Consider the following 24,907-nt stretch of genomic DNA (forward strand, 5'->3'; position numbering starts at 1 on the left):
TCATTCACCGGGTTCGGATCGGGTCGTTGCAAAGACTTGGGTGCGCATAATTTAGCACTGGAGTCGGTAATACGATAACGGGAGATTGACTTGATGAGAAATACACGATGCATTGCATCTTTGTCTTCGGTCTTAGAGGGACCTCGCAGCGTTCTCAGTGTGTTGGGGGAACCTGCTGCTGCGCAGCAATTTACCACCCCACGTCACCTGGGCAGGCCTGGCCATATTTGCGCTAACTATCGCTACCAAAGCCTGCAGGACACGAGGCGCAGTATTATTATCCGGGAAATAAATACATTTCGGGACCGGTACCCATCCCCCATCGTTGGACAAGGCCCCCTGTCATGCTCGTGTCTTCGCCCCGTGACCATCCCCCGCTGAATACCGTAACTAGACTTATACGGGTACCACTTGATGAAATTATGTTGCGATTCCAACTCCCATTACTTCGAGCTACTCGACAGAGCATCCAAGTAGGCAATAACCTACGGGGTTCATAGATGTACGGATAAAGTCCAACACCGGCCACTTGAGCAGATGCAACCCCAGGATGCTACCAAGACGCTAATGCCGCCACATGTAATAGGATGAAGCCATCAGCCGGGCTGAGCTCCGGTTGGGATCCTCCCGGCCCGTGCCAAGCCGGCTATCCACGCGGCACTCCGCCTTTGTCCGTTAACCCTTTTCGGGAGAGCAAATACACCAGCTCAGAACAAGCGCCCTCGGGGATTTCGGTTGAATATTGTGGCTTCGAGTGAGGAAAATGTAATCCCAATGTAATTTCATGGCCCTTTCCATTTGGCATTTTCACCTCTTTTGACATCCCAAGTATTGTACATGCCAATCTTCCCCTTTCTCACCCCCTTCCCCGGGGGGCGTTCAAGGACTGCCGCACCCCGACCCCAGATTCCTTTGGGTGCTCCCAGAAATCAGGTACAACTCGAAGTCATACTCATCCGACCCCCGCCTGACCGTCGAGTTGTGGTCGCCCGGGCCATACAACATCCAGGCCGAAAGCGGCCGTACCGTGCCGTGGAGGCTGGCATCAGCCGCCAAGCTGGCGTTCTTACCCGCGCGCGCGAGCGCCTCGGCGTATCCCTTGGGCGCGCCCTTGACGATCCGCTTGCCCAGGGTGCCGGCGGCCACGTAGGCGGGGTACTTGTCCATGCCGCCAAAGTCGTGCATGAGGAAGGGAGCGCGGGCGTAGCCGGCCGGGAACCGCCTGATGTCGTGGATCCCGTAGCCCACCCCGTCCAGCGTCACCACGGCGCCCCCGCCCGTGCCCCACTTCTTCCCCTCGCCGGTCCAGTAGAGGAAGCCGGTGATCCAGCCGGACACGTCGAGCGGCGAGGCGCCGCAGAAGCCCTGGTGGCGCGCAAACACGATCTGGCTCCAGAAGGTCCGGATCTCGTCCGAGTCGGGCTCGTCGAAGCTCCGCACGAACCGCTTGAGGATGGGCGCGAGGCGGGCGCGGTACTCGTCGGGCTCGGCGCCGAACTCGGCCAGCCGGTCGAGCCGCGCATACAGCTTCTCCCAGTCGGCCTTCTCGCCGAGCAGCGTGACGCTGGGCAGGCCGCAGACGATGCCGCCCTCGTAGCGGAAGTAGGCCTTCATGAGGCCCATCATGAGGATGTTGGACGTCATGACGTCGTCGGCCGTTGTCGTCGAGAAGTCGGGCACGATCCAGTCGCGCAGCCAAGGGGTCTGCACCCGCGCCTGGATCTCGTCCTTGAACCGCCACAGCACTTCCGTCCACGTGTAGTCCTCGATGTAGATGGTCTCCTGGCCCTGGTGCTTGACGAAGAGGTGCCGCACGTCCTCGGCGTGCGCCTCCATGTAGTAGCTGAGCTGCGTGAGGATGGTGAACCACACCTCCTCTGGCCGGATCTCGAGGTGCAGGTGCTCACCCCACGCCTGGATGGCGCTGCGGACGAACGAGTCGCCCGACGGGACGAGCTCGCTCGGGTCCGCCGTCTCGGCGCCCAGCGGCTCGAGCGTGCCGCTGTACGACGAGAGGAGCACTTTGACCGAGCTGTTGGTAAATTCGAACTCGGCGCTGTTGCGGAGGAGCGCGTCGTAGTCGGACGAGCCGTTGGTCGAACTGCTGGCTCTCAAAGGCAGCGGGTCGCCGCCGGGGAGGATGACTACGCTGGCGGCGGCCGGGCGCAGTGCCAGCGCCAGCGCGAGGGCTACGGTGCCAAAGAAGTTCTTTGCTGCCGGCATAGTTTAAGGCAGGCAATGGTGTGCAAGCAGGTCTACGGTGAGGGAGAGGGAGGCCTGAGTCCCGAGACGGCCGGCCGAAAAAGGGATGGCGGTGCCGATCTTATAGGGGCGAACCTAAGGGACTCGGCACTCCTGTCGTACGGGATGCCAAGATTGGGGAGCGAGATGGCGAACATATGATCACATTGGCTCGGTGCTCGTATTCCGAACAGATTCAGGGTTCAAAATTCAAACTGTCCTGAAGTTGGGTTACAAACGGCAACCCAGCCAGCCAGCCAATATAGCCGGCTAAGTAGATACATGGGTCTCTCCGCACAAAGTCCTATTTTTGGATAAAGTATAGGAGCGGAACCAGGAACTACTGTCATTCAATACCGGGCCAATCGCGAGTCCTGGGTGAGGGGAATCGTTTTGGATTACCCTTACCCTTAACGTGCGTGATAAGCGAGCGGCCGATCTAAGCGAGCGGCCGAAATTTCACTACCCTACTATAACTATCCTCAATTACACAACCACAACACTAGGAAATAACAATAACTAAATCGGAAACAGATGAATCAGACGATTCTGCAGCCTCCTTGCACATACGTACATTATGGCCAGGCTTTCCGCACACGCCACAGCACCGAATCTTCGTACGAGACCCCCTTACACCACTACCATTTTATCGTATTTCCTGGATTACCTGCTCACCCACAGCCTTCTGATCCAGTAGATCCTATACTTCTTGTACAGTAAGTGACCCTCCAAGCCGCACATATATTTTTTTTGCTCTCCGTCTTTTACTAAGCCCCTCATTGGCCTTTCGTAGTACTGAGACCTCCGAACGTAGAAGAGCTACCTCATGCATCACAGCCATCGTACCTTTAGCTAATCGATCTACAGCAGTTAGTATTGAGGTTGGAGAGCTGCCTTAATGGTTAGAAATTCGAGTTTTGATAAGTACTAACTGTGAGGTGGCTTCTCGAGGGTTATATGGCGTTTGGGAGACCCAAGGTAGTGCTGTAGTTAGGCTGGAGGCTGGGGGTGTTAGGGGTATTGGGGTCCGAATGCGTACATCCAGCTTAGATATTGTCAAAAGGGTCAGGCGCTAGTCCAAGGATCAGGATCACAGGATCTAGTGCAGGAGTCAAACCCATGTATTCTAGTCAGCTAAAGCAGGCTGGCAGCTAACTGCGCCACTGTACGGACGTCATCCTGTACGCGTATCTCGTCTATAAAAGGAGCAATCTCTCCAGCAAAGATAGACGGCATAGCAGACGAAGACAACAGGGCCAATCAACACAATCAAGACAAGACAACTGTCATTTCCCAAGATTCAGAGGTGCCGTGTTTCCGACAGATATCACCCTCTCTAGGTCGTACGGTATAAGGCCGGCTCCGGTAAATCCACCCTGGATGTTCTTTTCTGTAATTGAAGCAAAAAACGCTTCTCTAAACCCACAAAGAAACTCTAACTTGCTGATATATATGATGTTCATCCGTATTAACTGCTCAATCTGGCAGCTATACGCCTTTTTCAACAGCGAAAAACAGCCAACATCCAATAGCTGAAGTAGGTACGAGGATACGGAGGCATATAAAGTGTGATAATGTTATGCTCCTGGCAGTAGGTCTCGAATTCTTCGGAATGGTAGCTATCGTAGCCGTCAAGGATCAGCAGCCGGTATTTGCCCTTCGTACGAGATGCTGTATGGAAATCGAAGTACCGAATCCAATCTGTGCCTTTCTCATTGGTAGTCTAGCCATTATCGGTTGTTGCAATATACCAGTTGGCCGGAAGGTTGCACTCTCGATACTAATTAACGAGGTGATATTATCCGGCTAAGATAATGAATAGTGGGATAGCCCAATCCAAGGCATTTACTCCTTGGATAACTGTAGCCCACTCTCGATTACCAGGCTAGGCCTATTTAGCCCTACTACGGCTATCAGAAGTAGTAACTACTATAGTAGGGATAATAATGCCTATTATAAAACCGGTCTCATCGAAATTATATAAATCTTTGTCAAGGATACCGTATTTAGCCTTAGTATTATATACAAGTATAAACTGCTTACGAATAACCTTTGGATCTTCGTATTTAGCCCTCTGGTAGTCGTATTTACGTATAAAACGCGTCCGAAGTTCTGGCTGGCGCTTAACGAAGTTATGAGCCCAGCGTTTGCCGACAGGGGGCACGTCGCGTTCGCATAGCAATCGATTGGCCATATCTTCTACATACGAAAGCCGGGGATGAAATGCACGCATATATAACTCAATTATATATCGAATAATCGATTGCTCTTCCAAATCCGTGAGCTTACGCGAATTGGCGATAAGGTCGTGTCGAGGAAGTCGGCCGGCCTTTCGGTAACGAAGCGTTCTTTCTGTAATATCGTACAACTCAGCTGCAGCCGGAATGCTAAGCTTGGTATCGTTTTGAAGAGCTTGCAGGGCCAAAAGAGTCCTTGCTTCTTTTAAAGGGGTCCCCATGGCTTGTTGTAGTAAATTTTGTAGAAGATGTAGAGAGAGACGCGTTGTAGTAGGGAAGCGGCCGCTCGCTTAGATCGGCCGCTCGCTTAGATCGGCCGCTCGCTTATCACGCACGTTACGCATAATTGCCTCCTGTTCCGGTTAGACAAGCTTCAGGCGGGTGGTGACTAGGACTACTCGTGCGCAACTACCGGGATCAGGGATAGGCTCGAGGAAAGAAGTAGCACCGTTTCGGGCATGATGACTGCGGCTCCTAAATGAGCTCCAATACGTCGGCACATCGGTGAAGAAGTAGTTCCTAATATTTACTCCCTACTAATTCGAGCATTTTGTACTCTGGGAATCTTTCATCCGCTAGCACACGCCCACGTCTTGGTGTCTTGGTGCTCTGGCTAGTAGCCTCCAAACTGAGGTCCTGCGATAGCTAAAGCTAAGGTATTCTGCGAGTCTAGTCGGGATTTGATAGTGTGGTTGTTTGGGTGCATAATTAAAACATCTGATTTAAAAGCGTGCTGGTAATCAATTGACCGAAGGTGTCTTCGTGAGACGACTGCAAGTCAGGATGTGGAGTTCAGTTTGTAAAGGGATCCATCGTGACCGATGAAGGCAGGCAAGCCATTACATATAGACAAGCGTACGCAGAACCGCCCTCATGTCTGCCCAGCAACTGCCCTGGCACTAATCAGGCTTTTTCCGTGCTCGTTTCTTCCCCAGTCAACTGCAGTTTGCAGCTCCCGCATGCACTTCTCCTTACTGTAAGAGTTGCTCGACGTGATTTCAGCAGTCAAGCGGCTCGACATGTGCTGGCGGCCCTTGCTCTTCTGGAAGTCGTACACCAGCCGGCCGAACATTTCCTGGTCCACCACCTTGTCCGGATGATCTTTGTACTCCCAGAAGATACTCTCATACAGGAGTGTGATCCCCGCGATCAGTTTGAGCAGCACACTTGCCGTCTGCGACGCCGTCAGGGGTCCGAAAATGTTGATAGCCATCAGGAACTGGGCACCGATCCGGTCAAGCACAGTTACGTCGAAGCAAGCTTGCAAGATGAGGTTGCGATTCTTGGGCTCCTGGATCAGGGCGTTGCATCCCGGGATGCGCCAGACAGTATTGATGGCGGCGAGGATCTTGGTAAAAGACTTGTAGAGAGCCGTAGCGCCGATGAAAGGAACAAAAGGGACCGAATTGAAGCCAACTGCATTCCAGAAGACGCTCATGCCAACTTCCATTGAGGCTGTCGGAGCGCCATGGTTAGCCATGTTTGCAACCGGGGGGGAATTGGGGGTTGTGAAGCGGGACTGTGACGCACATTGTAACTTCATATCAGCAGAATGAGCTTGAGCTGCTGTCCACAAGAGTTTGAGGCCGTCTTCGAGGAGGATCTCCCGCGTTTCTTTGACCAGCGTGCCCACGCCAGCCACTGAGTTTCCATCTGTATCCGCAGGCACCAATTCCATCAGCCTCTGGGCCGAACAGGAAAGCGAGCAAGCAACCAAGATAAGTGCGTACCTAGATCATCACCCGGCCGGATTCCGATGCGCGCGGTGATGACACGATTTCGCCTGCCAAAGGTTCGCTCGAACTGGCCTAGATAATTCTCCACATACTCGGAGACGGCGGCATTATACGCTAGCTTCTGAATATGGGGAATGTCTGGTTGCACGCCACTGTTCATCTGCCTCCTTAGCTCATTAATGAAGGCGCCGTCCACCAACTTGTCAAACTGTGTGAAGACAACGACAACGGGTATGTTGCCGACGTCGGTCTTCTGGAAGAATTCTAGCTCGGCTTCCTGAATGGGTCTGTTGGAGCTGCAGCTGATACAGTACCTGCAGAGAAGACTGATAAGCACGCGTTCGGGGGCAGAGCGACAGCAACAATGGGGGTGGAGGAGTCGTGTGTTGGACCAACCAAATACAATGCAGCTGGTCCGCAAGTCGATGCTGTGTCTTGCGGAAGTTGATGAACTTGGTAATTTCGTTCACGCAGCCCATGTCTCCGGCTTCGAAGCCGCCTGAATCGTGGAGAATCAAGTTCTCATTTGTGCCTTCGAATGTGATAGGGTGCCAGATTCTGTCCTTGGTGGTCCCGATTGAGTAGTGGCTGACTCCGGCCTGCGAGAATGAGAGGTCAATCATTCTGCCCTCGACGCAGAGCTGGGTATAGCCCGTCAAAAAGACCAACCTGTTTCGGAGGAATCCCGAAAACCTTGGAACAGATAGTCGACTTGCCAACTCCAGCTTTCCCAATGATCAGGATTCGGAACTTGTCGCACGATTCGGGGAGATCGAGGACTTCCGTCGATGGACCTTCAATGACGATCTTGGCAGTATCGACATCTTTTTGGAAGTCATCGTTGGGAGAATTGAGATCCAGGGGCTTTGACAGCCGGGGGAATGTGTAGGGCATGGTTGGCAACAATGCCGGACTGGCAGCTCCAGAGGTGGGGAGGATGGATGGATGGAACGGAGAGAACGTTGAATAATGCTCGCGAGTCCGTAGTGGGAAACCTTTCCTTTAACTGGAAACGCGTCGCGCAGAGACCCAGCTTTATCAGGCCCTAGATGTCCCGTTTCAGCAAGCCACGAGAGACATGGTTGCCGTTGGACGTTTCAACTGGATGGTTGATGTGCCCGGGCTGGCGGCACATGCATCTAGCTTGCAGCTGGGGTTGGACAAAGAGGCAAACTCGCACGGGAACTGGACGCCATCTTGGACTCTGGAAATCCAGGGCGGCAAGGATGGCGGTAATTGGATGGAATCGTTGGATATACGGCAGCCTGGGCATGCCAGGTAGCATCCGACGCCAGCTCCTCTGTCAAGCTCCAATGTAGGGCAAGGGTTTGACAGCTTCGCTTATCGGCTGTAGAACTGAGTCTTGTGGTTGGTTATTGGACGCCACCCGACCTGAAAACATCCTCCCTTATCCAAGCCCCATTGCGGCCACATCGGGCACCAGATGCAGCCCGACGAAGATGGAACGGTTGACTTCCCACCCGTAGGTAATCATACATCGGCTCCATATCTATCGTACACGTATACAGCACGTCGCTTGATTACAATATATTGCTAACAATCGCCAAAAGGTAAAAAACGCTGTGTAGATTATCTCGCTCCCCCCAACCCCTGTTGATCCGAGGTAGGTCAATCCGCTGATGCGCGCCAGCCTTGCCAGCCGCCCAAGAAACAATGCGTAACCTCCGTCTCCTCACTATCAAAGGGGGTATATCGATATGTCGTTAACCGACCGTCTCACCAGCCGCCACCCCATCGCAACCTCCCCCTCGCGGAGCTCCATCATCCTAGCCCTCTCACCGCTCAAGATCACCCAACCCCTTCTTCCTCATCCCCCTCGTCACCCTCTTCGTGACCGCCCCTCCCTCATCACCTCTCCGTCTCTTATTCCCATCCGCCATCTCCTTTTGCTTTTCCTTCTCCTTCTTCCTCTTCTCTTTCTCCTTCTCCTTCTCCTTCTCCTTCTCCTCCTCCTCCTTCTCCCTCCTCATCGCCTCCCTGTCCTCCCTCACCACCTCAGCCGTCCGCTCCGCAACCTGGTCCTCCCACCGCTCCAGCTCCCGGAGCGAAACGTGCTCGAGGATCTCAAAGTACGGCACCAGCCCGCGCGCCGCGGGCCGGTCGGTGTAGCCAACGTAGTAGACCGCTATGATCTGCGTGTCGTGGGGGGGCGGGTGGTCCGGCAGGCGCCGGGGGAGCATGATCTTGTCGATGATGTAGCCGGTGGTGCTGTTCAGCGGGGGGAGGAGGGAGAGTTCCGGCGGCGGCGGGCCCGAGTTGGGGATATAAGGGCCGATGAGGGCGTTGCGGCCTCTGCTCTTGCCTTGGCCTATTCGGCCGCGGTTGGTTGCTGTGGTAGGTGGCTGCGGCTGCGTCGTTCTAGGATTGGGCCGGGCCATGGCAATTTCTAGAGTTGCAGGGTGGTTTTTTTTTTGTTTTTTTTGGTTCGAGTGCTTGGCGGCACTGGAGATCGGGATTTGACTGAGTAAGTAGATGGTGGATGATTAGGGAGAACTGAGTGAGTGCGACGCGACGCTGCCCTATGTGGCTGGGTAACGTAGGAGGTGAGTTGAGACGGATACGCACCTGCCGCTTATTGGGCAAGCGTAGCCGTGGATATAGCGGTTACAGGCCGGTAGCTGCGTCCTTCGGAACACCTAAGCAGAATGGTTATCGTGCTGCTTTCGAGTTGACAACGAGATCTAGACGAGAGATTAGAGTCGTATATCTACTTGAGGTCGGCTAAGTTGCGATGTAATAATCGCCAATGCCCTGTTCAGATTTCAGTAGGTTCCAGCTGATGCGGGGGTAGTTACCGTTCTATTGTCGACTCGTTTCAATGGTAATGCTAACGGAGCCAAGTTAGCCCGCGAACCAAGCCAGTTCTAAAGATGCGGCGACTATCGGTAGCTAAGCTTCAGCGGCTACCGTGAGAGCGTGCAAGGTAAATTTAAATGTGATGGAGCAAATTTCAAAGTTGCAAGTGGTCAAATCCACCCAGCCTCCCCACTCTCCTGTTTGTTCAACGCGCACTCCCGCTGTCCGCAGCACAAACAAAACAAAACTAGGTTACATATAAGTTATTCTCCAGATAGGGTATGACGACTTCACTAATACCGTAGACGCTACCGCAGAAATTCGTTGGTACAGGTACTGAAAACGTACCTTAGTATGCCCAGTGAAAGAGATGCAGACTAGGCACCTTAGTTTATAATCAATTACAAACCAGCAGTCCTCTATGCAAAAACCCAACGCTGTAAGCCCACTGAAATGGTGCAGAAACACACATCTATACCTACATACCCACCAAAACAAGGGGGAGGGCAAAGACGGCCAAATGCCAGACAGACAAGATAGACAAGACAGGTCAGGCGACACCACCACAAATTGGGTCCCTGCAGCCTAAACAAGATCAAAACAACATGTGCAGATAGAGCTCCCTCTGATCAGAGGGAGATCGCTTTGCACGCAAAGAAAGCTCGTCAATTGAGCTTGCAACAAGTGTGAAGAAAGGTACTGAATTGATTGTCCTGTCTAAGGAACACCGGCCAGGACGGCCCTACTTATGGTGCGAAAGAAAATGGGCCCACGGCAAGTTCCAGCCCCCGGGGCACCATCCTAGCAACTGTGTCCCTCTGATCAGAGGGACCCCGCCCTCTGGGGACTGTTTTCCCCAACTCACCACACTGGGCCAATAAAGTTAAAAAAAAAAAGGAAAGAAGAAGAATAAGAAGAAAAGAAAAAGACTGAAAGAAAGAAAGTCGTGCTCTCTCCATAACGTTACGAGGGCATTCTTGTTTTGCCAGAAGACTACCATTTCTTTAGACAGTGATCGTAGTCAAAACTTTGCTCATCTGTCCTTGGAGCTCCTAATGTCTCACATTCGTCCCCAGAATTGCCACGACTATTCCATTTCCACCCTTTTACGGGAAAGCATTCTAACTCCTGGTATTGCTACGTACTTTTTCCAACAACTTCTTCTCTCTCTAACCCCGTGGGATTGGTGGCAGCCATCTGCATGTGGCTAGCTGGGGAATGGATGTCGATGAATGGGTTCGGGTCTGAGATTTGGTCCAAATTGGCGAGAGTATGGTTAACACCGCGGTGGGATGCTTCGTCCGCCTGGACAGCCGTCAGCAAAATACTCCGGAAAATGAACTCGAGGAAACCTACCCTTATATACAAGATCAGATCACGCATGGTCCTCCTACCCTCTGGCATATTCCAGTACTTGACAGCAATATCCGGGATCCTAAAGTTTGGGTCCGTCCACTTGGGCAGCAGCCCCTGATCTATTTCATGGATGCAGCGGGTGTACGTATGGACAGCTTCCTCCTCCAAGTAGCCGACGAAACGGTGGCAAAATCTTGGGCATATCAGGTAGGCGATGAACATGGTGTTGTAGAAGGTGCCCTGAGCGGCCCACACCATGAACCTCATGAACCAACCAGGCTTATACATCTCCAAAAAAGTGAGCAGGTGCATTCGCTCGTTGTATGACTCTTCTAAGAGCGTCTTGATCCAGCCTTGGTCGGGCTTGAAGCGATGGATAGAGTGGAGGTGGCGGAGAGTGCCGGCAACGATACCAGGTACGCCTGCAATGGTTTCAAGGAAGATAAAGCGTACCATCTGTGACAGATGTCGGTTAATACGAGCTTCAGAGGAATCCCAGATTGGGCAGAAGCGGCACACACCCACTGAGACTCTGTCATGGGTTTATAAACCGTCACTGGAGGCTTGGCGTCCTTGGTGTCAACTTTGGGCTCCTGGCCCATGCCAGTAACAAAATCCATGGTCCATCTGAAGCACACCAGTTAGTTGATCCTTTTAGAAATTCTTGACGGTGAGAACGCGCCTGCAAATCTTAATCGCGCGCCACGCCACTCGATCACCCATGGTGCGTGGCTTCCGGTGGCTGGGTACCACTTCGGGCACCACGTTGCCGTCCCATCCTTTGTGTGGCCAGGTTAGTGGCAAGGAGCCCAAGGTTGTCGTGTGCTTGACATGGGCGGTTTGTTGCGTCTGGGCTGTGAGTGTGCCATGAGGGCGGCAGCAGACTTTGAGCGTCCCAAGGCGCCCTGCAGCTGCTGGAACAGCAAGACAAAATGACTGCCGAGGTGAACAGGAGTAGGCCACACACTCAGCCCTCTGAAATAGTTTGTGTTGGGCCCGAAGACGGTATGTCATGGTAGCTGGATTAGAAGCAGTCAACGAGATACTGTTCTTGAGCTCATTCTAGCCGCCACTTCGGAATTCAGACTGGGAGCCGGTGCTTTATACTCGATCATCCCGGTTGGCAGGGCGTAGCTCCATGATGTAGACTCGTCGCCCGTCGGGTGAATCATTTGCTGGGCAACCAGTTGACCGTCCGGTAACGGAATACTCAACCCATGGTCAACATCCGAGTATCACTCTCGAGGAGTAAATGGGACGAAAATCGCCCGGGACGGAGACACTTGTTTCGAAAACACCCGGATGTGATTAGTTCACTGACACGTGGGTTGGCAGCTACCGAGAAGCAACTGGCCCCTAGGATAAGGGTACACTAGGCTTGGTTCTGGCAGATACTAGGCACCCGAACAGTAAAAAGCAAGCAGCTGAGCAATAAATGAGTTGTGGTAATCCTCCAGTCGGATTGGCCCCGAGGTGCGCCGTTGTGGACCTCGGGCGAACGATATGAGGTCGACTCACAGCCGGGAGCGGATCGGTAAGGCCAGCGCATGGCGGAACGGCTCTCAATGCTGGTCATGCACAGCTTCACTGGCTGTAGCTGACGTTGGATAAGGTGTTTTGGAAGCAAATTCGGGCTGTGGGGAAACCGGAGAAGAGGCCTCGGGAACTGGCACGTGAAGCTTCTAGCTTCGGCTATGGTTCGGGCGAGGAAGGCGCGCTGCAGACCAACCAACATTCCCATGTGATTGTCGGAAGTTTACAATTGAATTCAATCGTTCAGAGATCCCGTCAAGTACACAATTGAATAGAGACCAGTGCCACTGATGCAGGTAAGAAGCCAGTGCCGTCGCCTAAACCTACCTGAACTAATGTAATGAGGCAAATGAGGACGTTCCCTTTGAACCTGGTTCTCACCATCCCCGTATACATTTTCTAAGGCAGGTGACACCATCTACTAAATAACCATACCGTGTTTGACTAGCACCTTGACTACCTCGGTACTCAGGGACTTTTGCGCTCATGTCTTAGCAAGGACAATCTCTAGGAGGTCTAATCCCATTTAGTCCTTATGACATTTCACTGGTTCGAGATAATGTGGCTTAGATAGGTTTTTTCGACATCACTACCGCTCCATCTCCACAAGCACTCCATGGCCCACACATAGGCGTGGCTCTGGAACCAGACTGTTGCCACGGCCAAACCCACAGAGAAAACGACTGGCCGCAGCGGGATACCGTCCACAGCTGTCAAGGAGGGATAGAGGAGTCTGCGGAACCAGACCACTTGTCCGCTGTGAGCCGCACTGTACTTGCTTCCTAGTATGGTGGGAATAGTGGGTCGGCATATCGTGTGTCCCACCCTCTCTGCTATAGCGTGCACCAAGTTTGCGTCAATTGGGCTTGGAATTAAAACGAGTTGAGACGATACACGGTGTGCACAACCCTCCATGGATAGATGGACCTAGGGTATGAGTCTTAGACGGCGCCTTCCTCTGCCGGATCCCAGGTTACCGTTGTGTCTAAATATAAAATGCCTGGCCGGCGCGATACCAGACATACACGCTGAGATCTTGAGCAGCTAGATGGCCGTCTTGTTCCGCTTCGGAACAATCGCGCTGACTGTGCAGTTCTACTGTATCGAATAGTCCCCGTTGGTGCGATTCATCCGTCTTCTGGCACACCTTGACTCAAGACCCTGATTCGTTATGATGGGTGAGTGCGAGCTGTGCCTGACGAGATGTGCAATTGATGTCAGTTCAAAAACTGCCACGGCGATCGCGCAAAGAGCCATGCCGGTGGCTATGGTACCAATCTTCTGGAATGTTATCTGTCTAAACAAAGAGAAGAAAGTCGTTTGCACCAATGCGATGACGTCCTGAAATCTCAGGAAGGACGTCTTGCCTTCGCTCTAGATCATGGGCATATTGATCTTGGTGATGCTAACCTGCTCGTCCCGCAGGTCGCTTGTGGTGCCTATCATTACACAGTAGGGGTCGTAGAACTCGATATCGGGCCGCGCAATCACTTCTTGCAGGGTTCATCCCCTGGTAAACCGTCTGCAATGCGGGAGGTCGAAGGCTAGTTGATCCAATCTAAACGTTGGTGGTAGCGGGCTCCAGATAGTTCAGATAATTACTAATTTTGGCCACCGCCGTCTAAATCCGAGAGGTGGGCGTAGCACACCATCGGCCGCCTGTGGTAACAGAATAATGAATAGATTGCTTCACTGAGCTTGCCGCCGGCCGCTTTTGTCGATACAGGACGTGTCGTCGACCCAAGCACACTCCAGCCCCCGAGTTGCCACCACATGGCACATCTACATAATGCCCCATTCTGTCTTCCGCGAACGCCACGTTAAAATCTCGAATCTCGTCAAACATAACTTTTCCCTCTAACGAAGTATGGGAGAAAATAGCATACTCATCTGGGCTGGGAATTATCAAGCTTGTGGGCACGAGTGTTGAGGAGTCGCACCGTGACGCCGAGTTATCGGGCAACTGGTTTGCTATTAAGGAGCCGGGGTAATGGAAATTACTCTCAGTAGCTTCGCAGTTCGGAAATATTGGAGTGGCTTGAAGCCCGGTCTCCACTTCAGCCGCACACAGCTGTACTGTACATTTGATAGGGATTGGACTTGCGTTAACTACGCAATAATCAAAGTTCGATTACAAACTCTGATATTGAGAATACCTACATCTCACATATTCGACGAGTTAAAAATTGCAGAGTAATTTGCTACGTATATACTGTGGTTGAACTCTGCGGTTGTTCATGACGTTCCAAGCAGGAAGCGTCCGTTTTAGTGTAGGTGCGACTTTTTCTCATAAGGTGATTAGCGAACCTCAGCCCTTACCCATTCAGCATGCTCGGGATTCTGAGGAACATCCGAAAGATTGCCCCTGCGAACCCTACTATCCTCAAGCTTCCCGCGCGCGAAGTCAACGTTGAACGCGCCGAACATTATTGTGCCCCAAACACGCTCTTTGAAGAGGAAACATTACCCCACTACAGAGCGGAGGAATATTACCCAGTCCACATTGGAGACGTACTCAACGTCAGATACCGTGTCGCGGGCAAACTTGGCTATGGTGCGTACTCGACAAATTGGCTATGCCGTGACATGGAGTGAGTGTTGTTCCAAACAACCAACATACCATGAAAGGTGTGCAGAGCAGTCTGCTGACAGGGAGCCTTTGCCAGTACCACCAAATACATAATCATCAAGGTATCAACCTCGCTGCGCAAATTCCCCACGGCTACGCATCGAGAGCTCAAGGTATACGAGCATCTCGCAAAGGTCGAATCTCTGCATCCAGGCCAGTCTCTAATCCGCGAACTGTACGATTTGTTCGAGCTCAAGGGGCCAGAGGGGAAACATCAATGTCTCGTGCAGCAGCCAATGCATTTGACTGTCCTGCAAATGATGAATCTGAACACCCAACCATTCAACCTGCCCCTACTCAAGATGACAGTCAAGCGGATCCTGTATGCCTTGGACTTTCTGCATACTGAAGCCAGCGTCATCCATACCGGCATACAATTTTGTTCCGCCGAGGCACCGAATGTCGCACTAACAAACTCTCCGTAGACCTCAAAACCGACAACATAATGCTAGATCTTGAAGATGAGACTGTCTAGACGACTTCGCAAAGGCTGAAGAAGCGGAGCCCTCTCCCCGCAATGAAATCGACGAGTCGAGAACCATCTACCAAAGCCGTCGTATTCGGCTGCTTACCGGGGGAAAAGGATACGGCCTCCCCATTTTGTGCGACCTTGGCGAAGTAAGGATCGGTTTGAGACAAGAGACTGCGCCTTTCGTCCAACCGCACATCTACCGGGCGCCTGAAGTGATTTTCGAGATGCCGTGGGGAAGCGCCGTAGACATTTGGAACCTAGCCTGTCTAGTGAGCGTCGCCTTGACCATGGTCTAGTCCCGTCTTTTCGGCTAACCAATGTTAGATATGGGACCGTTTCGAGGGGAGCCATCTGTTTGGAATTATCTTCGATGCCCAAGGACACCACGACCCATTCAAACACCTTGCGCTCATGGTTGCCATAGCGGGGCCGCCACCGGGCGAGTTTGTCCGACGGAGTGAGACAACAGACCAATGCTTTAGTCCCAATGGTAGGCTCCCACGGCCGGAATCGAGGCTGCCAAGTGAGATTAACCTGATGACTATAGGAGCTTGGATCGCTGATGAGCACGCGGTGGTGCCTTCAGTTTCCCTCGAGAGCCTCGAGAAACGCCTTGCCGCGCGCGAGAATGAACATTTCCTTCACTTCATGCGGTCCATGCTGAAATGGCTACCGGAGAAGCGCAGAACGGCAAAGCAGCTTCTCGCCGACCCATGGCTACAGTGACATGGCAGTACGGGGGGCATCAAAACCCAAGCGCCTAGGCAATAAGGCGATCCGCGGAGCGGCGGCTTGGGAGTGGGTCGGAAATGTGATGGCCTTGTTTGCGACCAAAAACTGGAAAGGATTCGTAGTGGATGCCCGCTCCCGCCCTGCGCCGCACGGAGGTTTTGTCGGGCCGCAGACTCTGGGCTTGGGAATTGGCGGGTCGATTATCAGACAGAATGCCGGGTGGGGGTTCGCTAAAGCACTTCATACTATCCGCAAACCTCTACAGTATTCCTTGATTGCTGCGACTGCAACCGGATATCGTGCATGAGCGGGGAACGACGGGATCGGACGCACGACATGATTACCTCGAGGAGAGTGCCAGTGACGGCAGTCAGAGCTCGAATTTTCTAAGCGCTGCGTCCCATTGTTTGATGGAACGCCACCCGTCAAGCCGAGGATGTTCATCGGATGCGCGCCAGGTTGGGTTAATCATTGGCTGGCAGCTGCCGCGAAGGAGCCCGAGTGATTGTTCGACAGGCGGCTCCAGCCCGAGATTGAGCGGCCGCAGGCGCTAAAATCCCCCAAACCTGGAGGTAAGTGTGGCTGGAGTGGAAGAAGAGGGCCAATCAGTTCACCGAATTCTCAGTGGCTGGCGGTCAGCTGTTGTGGCCCTACTTGCGGCCTGCCAGGGCCGAAGCCCAGGAACCGACACAATTGGCCGTCACAGAAAAGTGTGGGGCCATGGCTGGTGGGCCCAGGAGCCAGAACCCTCGGTCGCGACTCCAAGGTCGATTGAGGTGGGCTGCAAAGCCCAGATAAGAAAGGTTCTTCTGCGATGAATTTGTACGCGATTTCGTATACGTATGAATGAAGCTGTATGTTCTCGTTCTTCTCAAACTTTTCGTCGATTTTCCATTCGCATTTCTCTCAGGCTGGCTGCCAATGCCCAGTTTTTAGCGTCGTCCAATCTCCGCTTGATACGGCGCAGGGAGTCGCTCGCTTAGCAGCCCCGGAACTGGCCCTGGCCTCGTTCGCCCAATCGCGGGGCATTGTGGAACAGCTTTTGCCGCAGACCCTGGCCCCTCGTCTCGAACCGCTGGCCCCTCTCCGACTTGGGCCGTTCCATCAGTCGTCGATCCGACACGCCGGCGCGCTTCTCGTCGCATCGTTGCGAGGGGATCATACATCTGTTCGTACACACCCTTACCTCTCCAAGCTTTTCCTCGTCTGACATTCTGCTGGTTTCTGGCAAGCGACGCGAAATGCCCAGCCCGGCGCGACACCATCGCCCCGTGTCAAGTCTCCCTCGGCCCTGTCCAGCCCCTTGAGCTTCGACCCTTTCTGCTCCATTAGTCACACCACTCCCCGGCACATGGAGTTTGGCTCTAGGTCGAAGCCTCTCCGTGGTGACCATCTAGAGCCCTTGGTCCGATCCGCCGACTGCGATTGGTCAAGGGCTCGCACCATCTCATCTGTTTGCCTTTCCGCATCCTCCAGTGAGAGATGTCGTTGATCTCCCGGGGCCTGGGCCGCCCCTCGCATCTTCTGATATACCCCCTCCCCCCCATCGTCATCGTGTCATGCTCTCACCTCGAGTCCTTCCCTAGTCCCTGCAATCCGCACCCTGCGAGTCAGGCCATATACAAGGTCCCGATCATCCTGATCGACCTTGCATAATTCTGCTCCTTCGCATATACCCTGTTCAGGCAACCTGCCGTTTCTCTAGCCCGCTGTTTAATCACTTGGTTCCGCCCGCTAGCCACCTTTAGCGGTTCCCTTTCCTTTTCCCTTCTTTTCTTCTACCTTTCGTTGAGTGAAGTCGGCATCTTCCTCCCCCGACTGGTCGACACCGGACACCACATCCTTCCCTTCATCGGGCGGGTCCCGCTTCTCTTCACCCACGCTCTTTTCGACCGATTCATTGACCAACTACATCGAACCCGGTCCGGCTTGACGCCCGGCGGGAGATCTAATACACGAAATAAGGCACTGGGTTTTCGGACAAGAGCAAGGATGCTTTGGCAACAGACGCTTGTCGCCTCCCTCCTGGCGATAGGAGCACAAGCCGGGGTTGGGGAGCTGCTCATGGAGGGCTCGACACGGAACAGTCCGTCGGCAGACCGGAGGTTGAAAGAGATCGCCAAGGCGAACCTCAGGGCCCGGGGATTTTTACAGGTTTTGGAGACGAGGCAATCAACAGGATTCGGAAGCAACACGCCCTTGAATCCGGACGGAAGCATCGACATGGAAGCTTGGGACGAGGTCGCAACCGCGGCATGCAGGGAGGCTCTCAGAAATATTCCGCTGGCTTCAAACCCGTCAGGCACCTGCGTCTGCTACAACCTGCCAGGCCTCAACAACGTTACGGGAGAATTCGGCGCGGATTTGAGGTTATTTCAGCTCAGCGAGCCGACGGGCGACTTTCAGGGCATCCCCCAGGACCAGATAAAGGTTGGGCTCAGCTATAGGGGCGCCTCGGCTACCCAGGTTTCCCCGGAGCAAGCATCGCGGATGGCGGCTGCGTCTCCCGGACTCTTGGCCCGCCAAGAGGATAACAGGGAGCTGAAGTTGCTGCAGTCATATTTGTTCCTTGGGCAAGTTGACACGAATGAAATGATGGGCGGGGTAACATTGTGAGTCCGCCTCGGAAGCGCGTACCAAACTGGCTTCGTTGCTGACCCTTATTTTTCTCAGGGCCCAACTGCAAGCGCTCGTCATGCCTGTCGTCACACTTAGCGCCACAAACGCGGAGGGTCGAACCGTCAGCACCAACGTCTCATCCAACGAAGCCGCATTCGTCGCAGGGGTTTTTTCGCAGGAGAAGCCCATGAGCAGTTTCCGCCAGGCTGAGCTTATCGTTGAGGAAAAACTGGCTAGCCTCAACAACGGGACGGTTGCCTTTGTGCTTCCTGGCGTCCAGCTCATGATCTTCCCCGTCGGTCTCATCATCACCAGCGTCTGGATGGTTGCCGGCTTTATCGCATACGGAATTGGCACATACGCTCGCTACAACTTCAGGGAGCAGCACAAAGCCAGGATGGCGCGGGCACAGAAGGCCGGCGTGGCACGAATCTGAGATGTAGTTGTCCCCTTGAGATTCCTGTGTTCTTTGTTCTACATTCTTATACCAGTTGCTTCAGAGAGCATATCCTTTACTAAATTCCCCTACGTACCTCAGCAGGGTCGACCCGATTACCTTCAACTCAAGACTAGTTACATAGCAGTGGCACCTGTATATACGTCACACATCGCCGTGGCCCAGCCGCTAATTGACATAGAATTCATTCAAAACAGAAAAGCAAACATGTCATGTTGAAAGGCCATCTATACGCACGCAGTAGACAGGGGGCGCTCTCGAGTCCAGAATCACATGGCTGACGTTTAAGCCTCCTTGCGTCTAACACTTCTTCACCAAATTTGCCAGCGAGTTTGTTAGCAACAGGGGGTTGCGTCCGCTTTGGTGGAGGCAGCCCCCAAACTCCACAGCCTCCCCACACACCCTTGCCATGCCTGAAACACTTTCCGAGCTTCAACTTCGTCAACGACTTTATGCGTCAGATTTCGAGCACTTGCCACCGCCGGATCCTGTGCAACCTCTGGCTGCGGTAGCCGCCAGGTTCTCGGCGGCAATGCCATTGTCGCTGCAGCGTAATCCTTGCTAGGCCATTGCACTTACGACGCCTATTCCCTTTGTTCCGTGGGGGACTCGTCATCGATCGCGAGCTTGGGATTCCGTTCGGGTTGTGTCCACGCTCAACTTCCCCGGTCACTCCATCCCTTCTAAAAATAAATGGGCTGCATAATCGTGACAATTGAGTGGCGGGCGCCTTTCAACATAAGCAGGTAGCACATCGCACGTCCACATCGTGGCGGCTTCCCCATCCGCAAGGCATTCCTTACATCCGGCACCACATATTTGCGATCAACGGCGCTTGAGGAGGCGAGTCGCCATCCGAGAACTGACCCCCGGAGCGCATGAAGAGCACCCCAACGCTGGGCGGGGCCAGTTGTCCCGCTCAATTGCCTCACCAGCTTAACTTCTCCAAGCGGAGAGCTTCTCTGGACTTCTATTGATCAAGGTTCCGTGTTTCGTTTCCTCCTGTTCTTGTGGTCCTGTAGCTTCCCTAGTTATTTTCTTCTCTTCCCGGCCCTGGAGCTCCTAGCTACTGGATAGCTTGTCAGAACCGGGTACCTTTTTTATTGTTGTGGATGTCCATTCGTTCTTCACCGTGCGGGCACCGTTACTACTAGCTGGGGAGCTGGTCTCAATCGGCGTTAAAAGACAGGATTGAGTGGTAGCGAGCTCAGCTAGTAATCACGCTGTCTGTTGAATCGTGGAGTATCTATTTCGAGAAGCCCCGCTTGCCGTGGCAAACTCACGCAGAAACTCCTTCAACTCTTGGAGAGAGTGATTGCCCATCAGCCGGTCCCCAAGCTGGGCTACCTGCGAAGAAGCGTCCGTGTCCTCCACTACCACCGTTCAGGAAATATGGCAGCGAAAATGGACGTTGTCGCTCTCTTCACGCAGATGCAGGATACCCTGTCCACCATAAACAACACTCTGGCGTCGCTCAACAACTCTGACCACGATGCAAAGCTCGACGAGCTAGAGCAAAAACGCGACGACGCAATACGCGCCTTGTGTGCCGCCTTCACCGCCGAGTCAGAATCTTTGGATCGGAAACGAAAGGCAGAACGTGAAGAGATTGCCGCGAGACGTAGGAAGGAAGATGAGGAGCTTGCTGCAAGAGATCTCAAGGAAGACGAGGAACGCAGCGGGAAGTTCAAGCTCGATACCGATGTTATCGAACAGGACACGGACTACTTGATGAGCCAAGTTGAAGAGGAGGCTCGGGTGGCCATCGAGGAGGGTCGTGAGAGGTTAAAGGATTTGGAAGCTAGGAGAAGGGTAGGCACTGCCACTGTTCGGAGACCGCTGGACTCCATGTGCTCACGCGCTTCGTCCTACAGGAACTCAACCGCCTTATTGAAGAGAAGTTCGAAGTCTCGCTGCCCGCTGTGCCGACGAGGTTACGAAGAGCAGCGAGAACGAACGGTTTACCGCTAGCCATTGCCACGGGAACTAAAGCACTTGAACCATTAGATACAACAGCGGCAGCCAATAGCCCTGATGCTAAACAAAACAAAAGTGCACGGGAAGTTCATGGAGCCATGCAAGCAGCGGCTCGGACGGATGGGCCAACCCCCGTGCATCCGCTCGATATGGGAACCACCACTGTGGATTCGATGATAGACGACATCGATCATGGCTTCCACGAGCACGCGATTGTCGAATCCCCTATCACCCTCCAGAAAGACCAGGCAGTTAGGCGCGAGCAATATGTGGCACCGGCGCACGGATCCACGGCAAACATGACAACCCCTGAAGGCCTCTGGCGTCCGATTCCGGAATTCCCAGCCGAGCCGGTACTTGGTTCAGCCCCACACAACCCGGACTTCAGCTGGAGTCATCAGCCCAGTGCGGCGGTGGCAGAAGGTGATGTTGACCAAGGACAACCCGGGCCTTTCCCAGAAGAAGCAGATATGGACGGAAAGGCAGCAGCGGGAGAGTACCGAGCCAAAGATATTCCCGGTACAACGAGCCACGAGGTTCATAGCCCTGGCAAAGAGGAGCCGAAGCTTCCTTTGGGGCTAGCGGCGGCCCCTGTGGAGGCCATAGTTTCATCTGTCGCGAACAATACTGAACCCGAGGAGTCTCACTCATCTAAGGACGTTTCTGAGACAGCGAGCAAACCCCCATCCCAGGACGAAGGGTCAGAGGGACGAAGCTATGATGCCTTGCTGGCGGCTAAGGTTCCATCGCTAGCAATCATTGGCGACGGGACGTCTGCTGTCGCCGATGGGATTCCATTGCTCATGGTTAAGCATGGACAACCACAACACCAACCAGAGGCTTTAACTATGACGAGCACAATCAACACAACTCCCGGTCATGGGGAGAGTTCTTCAGTATCTTCACCCGGCGATGTGGGGGGATTTGGACTCACAGCCCCCTCAGCTCTGGACGATACGTGCTTCCCCCCCGATCGACACGTCGATCGGGAGGACAATCAGGGGGTGGTACTCAGCTATTCGGGTGAACGCTACATTGAAAACGGCGATTCCAGTCATGTTGAGCCTACTGGAGCCGATCTACCTCATACTGCCACCACAGACCCCGACAAAGCAGGTCGCAAAATGAGTGAGAACGACGCGATGGTCGAAGACGCAGAGCTGGATGAAGATACGCCACATCAATTTGGCCAATCCCAGATATCTGGGGCATCCCCAGAATACAGAAGCGGTCGTCAATTAGAGAGCCAGGGGGTTGGACATGATGGCTCTCAAGCAACGGACAAGGCTGTCACTCCTATTCAGGGACCTCCATCCACGGCAAGTCCTGTCCAAGACCCCAAGGTTTACGAGAGTGGAATCGAGTCCGAATCTGAGCACGAAATCAACCTCGCCAAGCAAGAGATGCCGAAGCTTCAAGCGGCGGACCATACCCTCACTTCTCCTCGAGAACCATCATCCTTTACCAGTCTTGAACAGGAAGCCACGGCTGTCTGCAGTGATACGGATGCCATATCGGAACACGAGAGCGATCTGGACGAGCAGGACGTATTGAAGCTTCAGGAACTTCCGAATACCGACGTCGAGGCCGTGGCAATGGATTCCTCCCAGGATGAAAGTGGTTCTCTCAGTATCCGAGGGACATTATCGGACCGCGAGAGTGATGTTAGTGAAGAGAGGGAGCGACACGCAGCACATGTCTCCAGTGATGAAAGATTATCCGATAATCCCAGTGACAATGTACCGTCAGAACCAGATGATGAAATGCACTGGCATGAAGATCGTCGGCTAGAGAGACAAGACTCATTCGAGGCTTGCGGGTCTCCTACCACCGCTGCAAGAGATAATGCACCTCCAGGGCCCCAAGACGGCGCATATCGGCACCGACAACACGAACCAGAGGGACCCAGCCTTCCGGTAGCTCAGGATGCTTATAACGTTTGCCCCCACCCCTCCTCAGGAGACGAAAATACCGATGCCGAGTCCCCTCCATTTGTTACTCCGATGGCCACAGGCAGCCTCGAGTCTCCAACGCTTGGCCAAGACCAAACAGACATGGACTATTCTTTTGATCATGGAGAACCCGTGGAGAGACTGCCGCACAGAGAAAGTAATACCCCCTATTATGGTCTGGAGGATCAATATACGGCTACAGTTTATGGCGAAGATAATCTATTCGAAGACGATGAAGAGAGCGAGGGTTCCGTCTCCGAAGAGATTGATTCGAGCCCACAAAAGCCCCTCATATGGCAATCAGAACCAAAGGAACATCCACCGACGGTTGAGATGAAAACCGCAGGAGACGACCTGGAGGAGCGCATCTCTAGCCCCACTCTTGGAGTTCCAAGGTACTCCAACGACATGTTTCGTGGCAAAAGCTGGGTGGAGGAGGTTGACAGCTATTTCAATGAAGAGGGGGAACACGAGGCGATGCCCGAAACGCCGCCTTCGCACGCAAGCCAGACAATTCCCGGCCCAAAGCCTGTCGAGACCAGCCCCGCCGAGCTGCGGCAAGAACGCTCGTATTCGGCCAGTAGCGGCGGCCTTGCTGCGAGCAGACATAACCCCGACAGACCCCAGACACCTACCCAGCGCCAGTCCACAGTGTCTCCAGAAGATGTTACGTCTGATAACTCCGCGTCCCGAGATATCGCAGATGCAGCCGACGTGGGCTGGACTCCTCAATCTCTACGTAGCCAGGCGACACTATCCTCAGCCTCAGCCTCTCCCGTCCAAGCCACTCCTCGTATGCATGCGGGCGAGCACGATCCCGTAATCCGTAACAGTCTGGCAACCGACTCACCAAGTTACGGGGGCCGGTCCCGCAGCAACTCGCAGTTTGCAGAGTATACCGAGACGGAAGGCAAGGCACCGGCGAGCCTTGTGATGCCATGGCAGCAGGAACAAGAACAAGAACAACAACGCGTGTTGTTAGAGCCTGCTGTCGACCCCGGCCACACCATCAATGCCAATCCTCATCGATTCAGCGGCGACAGCGCCCACTCTTCTGGCGGAAGCCTCTTCCAACGGATGCGCAACATCTTTGAACAACCACAGTCCAACACTAATACGAACAATCGTGACGTTGGCACGGAGCGCCCGATCCGATCACGGCCCAGCAGCGGGACGTGGTTCCCCGACCGCGTTGTGACATCGAAGGCGGATGTGGGCCTCGCTCCGAGGAGGGCGTCGTCGGTTGCTGACACAGCTGATGAGGACGGGGACGAGCACAGCGCGCTCCTCGCAAGCGGGACGAGTGGGCATTGACCACGCTCGGGCGCGGCGGGGGCCGGTGCTGAACCGGGACGGGATCAGAGAGTCATTGTGCTGGAGAACAATTTTGATCGCCTTCGTGTACACTCCATCACGGCCGAGGTTGACATTGATGATATCTTCGACGACGACGAGGAGGAGGAGGAGGAAAGTAACATAATTCGCCGGGTTAGACCTACCATCGGTGGTTCAAGACACAACTTCCAGCGGCCAAAGTATTCCGAGGCCGTGGGCGACGCTCGGCTTGCTTGGCAATGGGTTGAGGGCTGGCGGGCGCGCTTGCGCAAGAGCGGCGACATTGTTGAGCAGGCAAGATGGGAGTGGCGGCTGGAGCACCTGGCGGGGGGGTTTAATGAAGCACCTGTTGTTGTTAAGGGAATGCCCGAGGTGTCGGGTGACTATCAGGGTGTTGTGGATACGGCGGTGCCCAGACCGTTGAGGAGAAAGATTGCTTTCGGGGCGCTGGGGAAAGGTTAGGCGCTTTGCATTCCGGATACGAGGTTCATAAGTTCAGTCCTTGCTCTGGGGCGTGTGATGGAATTCGCCTGAGCTCGAGGAAATTGTAGTCATAATCCAGTGTTTTTAATGACATTCCTCATAGTACATGCTTTGTTCTCCTACTTCTCACGTAACTTGCACTGGCTCATTGTGTTGCACCAGACAATTGAAGGCGTTCTAGGCGCCACAGACATTCATGCGGTACACCCATGACACAGGTGCAGGAAAAATCTCCGAACCGCGAAAGCACACATCCCTGTCGATTCATCCATATTGCCCCAGATGGGCTGGGGTCGAGCGGGGAGATCATCGGGAAATACGTCGTGCCCGG

General features: G+C 53.8%; 8 protein-coding genes across 8 annotated transcripts; 4 read left to right on the forward strand and 4 right to left on the reverse strand.

Annotated features, from left to right (window-relative positions):
* Positions 1-879: 879 nt before the first annotated feature.
* Positions 880-2,223, reverse strand: MFIFM68171_08751 (uncharacterized protein; the record flags this gene model as incomplete). Its single annotated transcript, XM_071064170.1, has 1 exon — positions 880-2,223. One exon carries the CDS (start codon positions 2,221-2,223, stop codon positions 880-882), a length of 1,344 nt encoding a protein of 447 aa, XP_070920271.1.
* A 3,126-nt stretch (positions 2,224-5,349) lies between these two features.
* On the reverse strand, positions 5,350-7,108 carry MFIFM68171_08752 (uncharacterized protein; the record flags this gene model as incomplete). The annotated part of the gene is made up of 5 exons (XM_071064171.1): positions 5,350-5,933; positions 6,009-6,131; positions 6,209-6,528; positions 6,611-6,813; positions 6,884-7,108. 5 exons carry the CDS (start codon positions 7,106-7,108, stop codon positions 5,350-5,352), a joined length of 1,455 nt encoding a protein of 484 aa, XP_070920272.1.
* Positions 7,109-8,010: 902 nt separating this feature from the next.
* MFIFM68171_08753 (uncharacterized protein) lies at positions 8,011-8,613 on the reverse strand (the record flags this gene model as incomplete). The annotated part of the gene is made up of 1 exon (XM_071064172.1): positions 8,011-8,613. The coding sequence occupies one exon, from the start codon at positions 8,611-8,613 to the stop codon at positions 8,011-8,013; it is 603 nt and encodes a 200-aa protein (XP_070920273.1).
* Positions 8,614-10,168: 1,555 nt separating this feature from the next.
* Positions 10,169-11,110, reverse strand: AOX2_1 (inducible alternative oxidase 2; the record flags this gene model as incomplete). The annotated part of the gene is made up of 4 exons (XM_071064173.1): positions 10,169-10,336; positions 10,388-10,843; positions 10,909-11,014; positions 11,070-11,110. 4 exons carry the CDS (start codon positions 11,108-11,110, stop codon positions 10,169-10,171), a joined length of 771 nt encoding a protein of 256 aa, XP_070920274.1.
* A 3,138-nt stretch (positions 11,111-14,248) lies between these two features.
* Positions 14,249-14,974, forward strand: MFIFM68171_08755 (non-specific serine/threonine protein kinase; the record flags this gene model as incomplete). The annotated part of the gene is made up of 2 exons (XM_071064174.1): positions 14,249-14,511; positions 14,587-14,974. The coding sequence occupies 2 exons, from the start codon at positions 14,249-14,251 to the stop codon at positions 14,972-14,974; spliced, it is 651 nt and encodes a 216-aa protein (XP_070920275.1).
* Positions 14,975-15,245: 271 nt separating this feature from the next.
* Positions 15,246-15,747, forward strand: MFIFM68171_08756 (uncharacterized protein; the record flags this gene model as incomplete). Its single annotated transcript, XM_071064175.1, has 3 exons — positions 15,246-15,290; positions 15,346-15,511; positions 15,569-15,747. The coding sequence occupies 3 exons, from the start codon at positions 15,246-15,248 to the stop codon at positions 15,745-15,747; spliced, it is 390 nt and encodes a 129-aa protein (XP_070920276.1).
* A 1,998-nt stretch (positions 15,748-17,745) lies between these two features.
* Positions 17,746-18,808, forward strand: MFIFM68171_08757 (uncharacterized protein; the record flags this gene model as incomplete). The annotated part of the gene is made up of 2 exons (XM_071064176.1): positions 17,746-18,365; positions 18,427-18,808. The coding sequence occupies 2 exons, from the start codon at positions 17,746-17,748 to the stop codon at positions 18,806-18,808; spliced, it is 1,002 nt and encodes a 333-aa protein (XP_070920277.1).
* A 1,413-nt stretch (positions 18,809-20,221) lies between these two features.
* MFIFM68171_08758 (uncharacterized protein) lies at positions 20,222-24,072 on the forward strand (the record flags this gene model as incomplete). The annotated part of the gene is made up of 2 exons (XM_071064177.1): positions 20,222-20,641; positions 20,704-24,072. 2 exons carry the CDS (start codon positions 20,222-20,224, stop codon positions 24,070-24,072), a joined length of 3,789 nt encoding a protein of 1,262 aa, XP_070920278.1.
* Positions 24,073-24,907: the final 835 nt, after the last annotated feature.

The sequence above is a fragment of the Madurella fahalii genome, assembly GCF_045866475.1.
Source record: "Madurella fahalii IFM 68171 DNA, scaffold_5, whole genome shotgun sequence".
In the NCBI taxonomy this organism is placed as follows: domain Eukaryota; kingdom Fungi; phylum Ascomycota; class Sordariomycetes; order Sordariales; genus Madurella; species Madurella fahalii.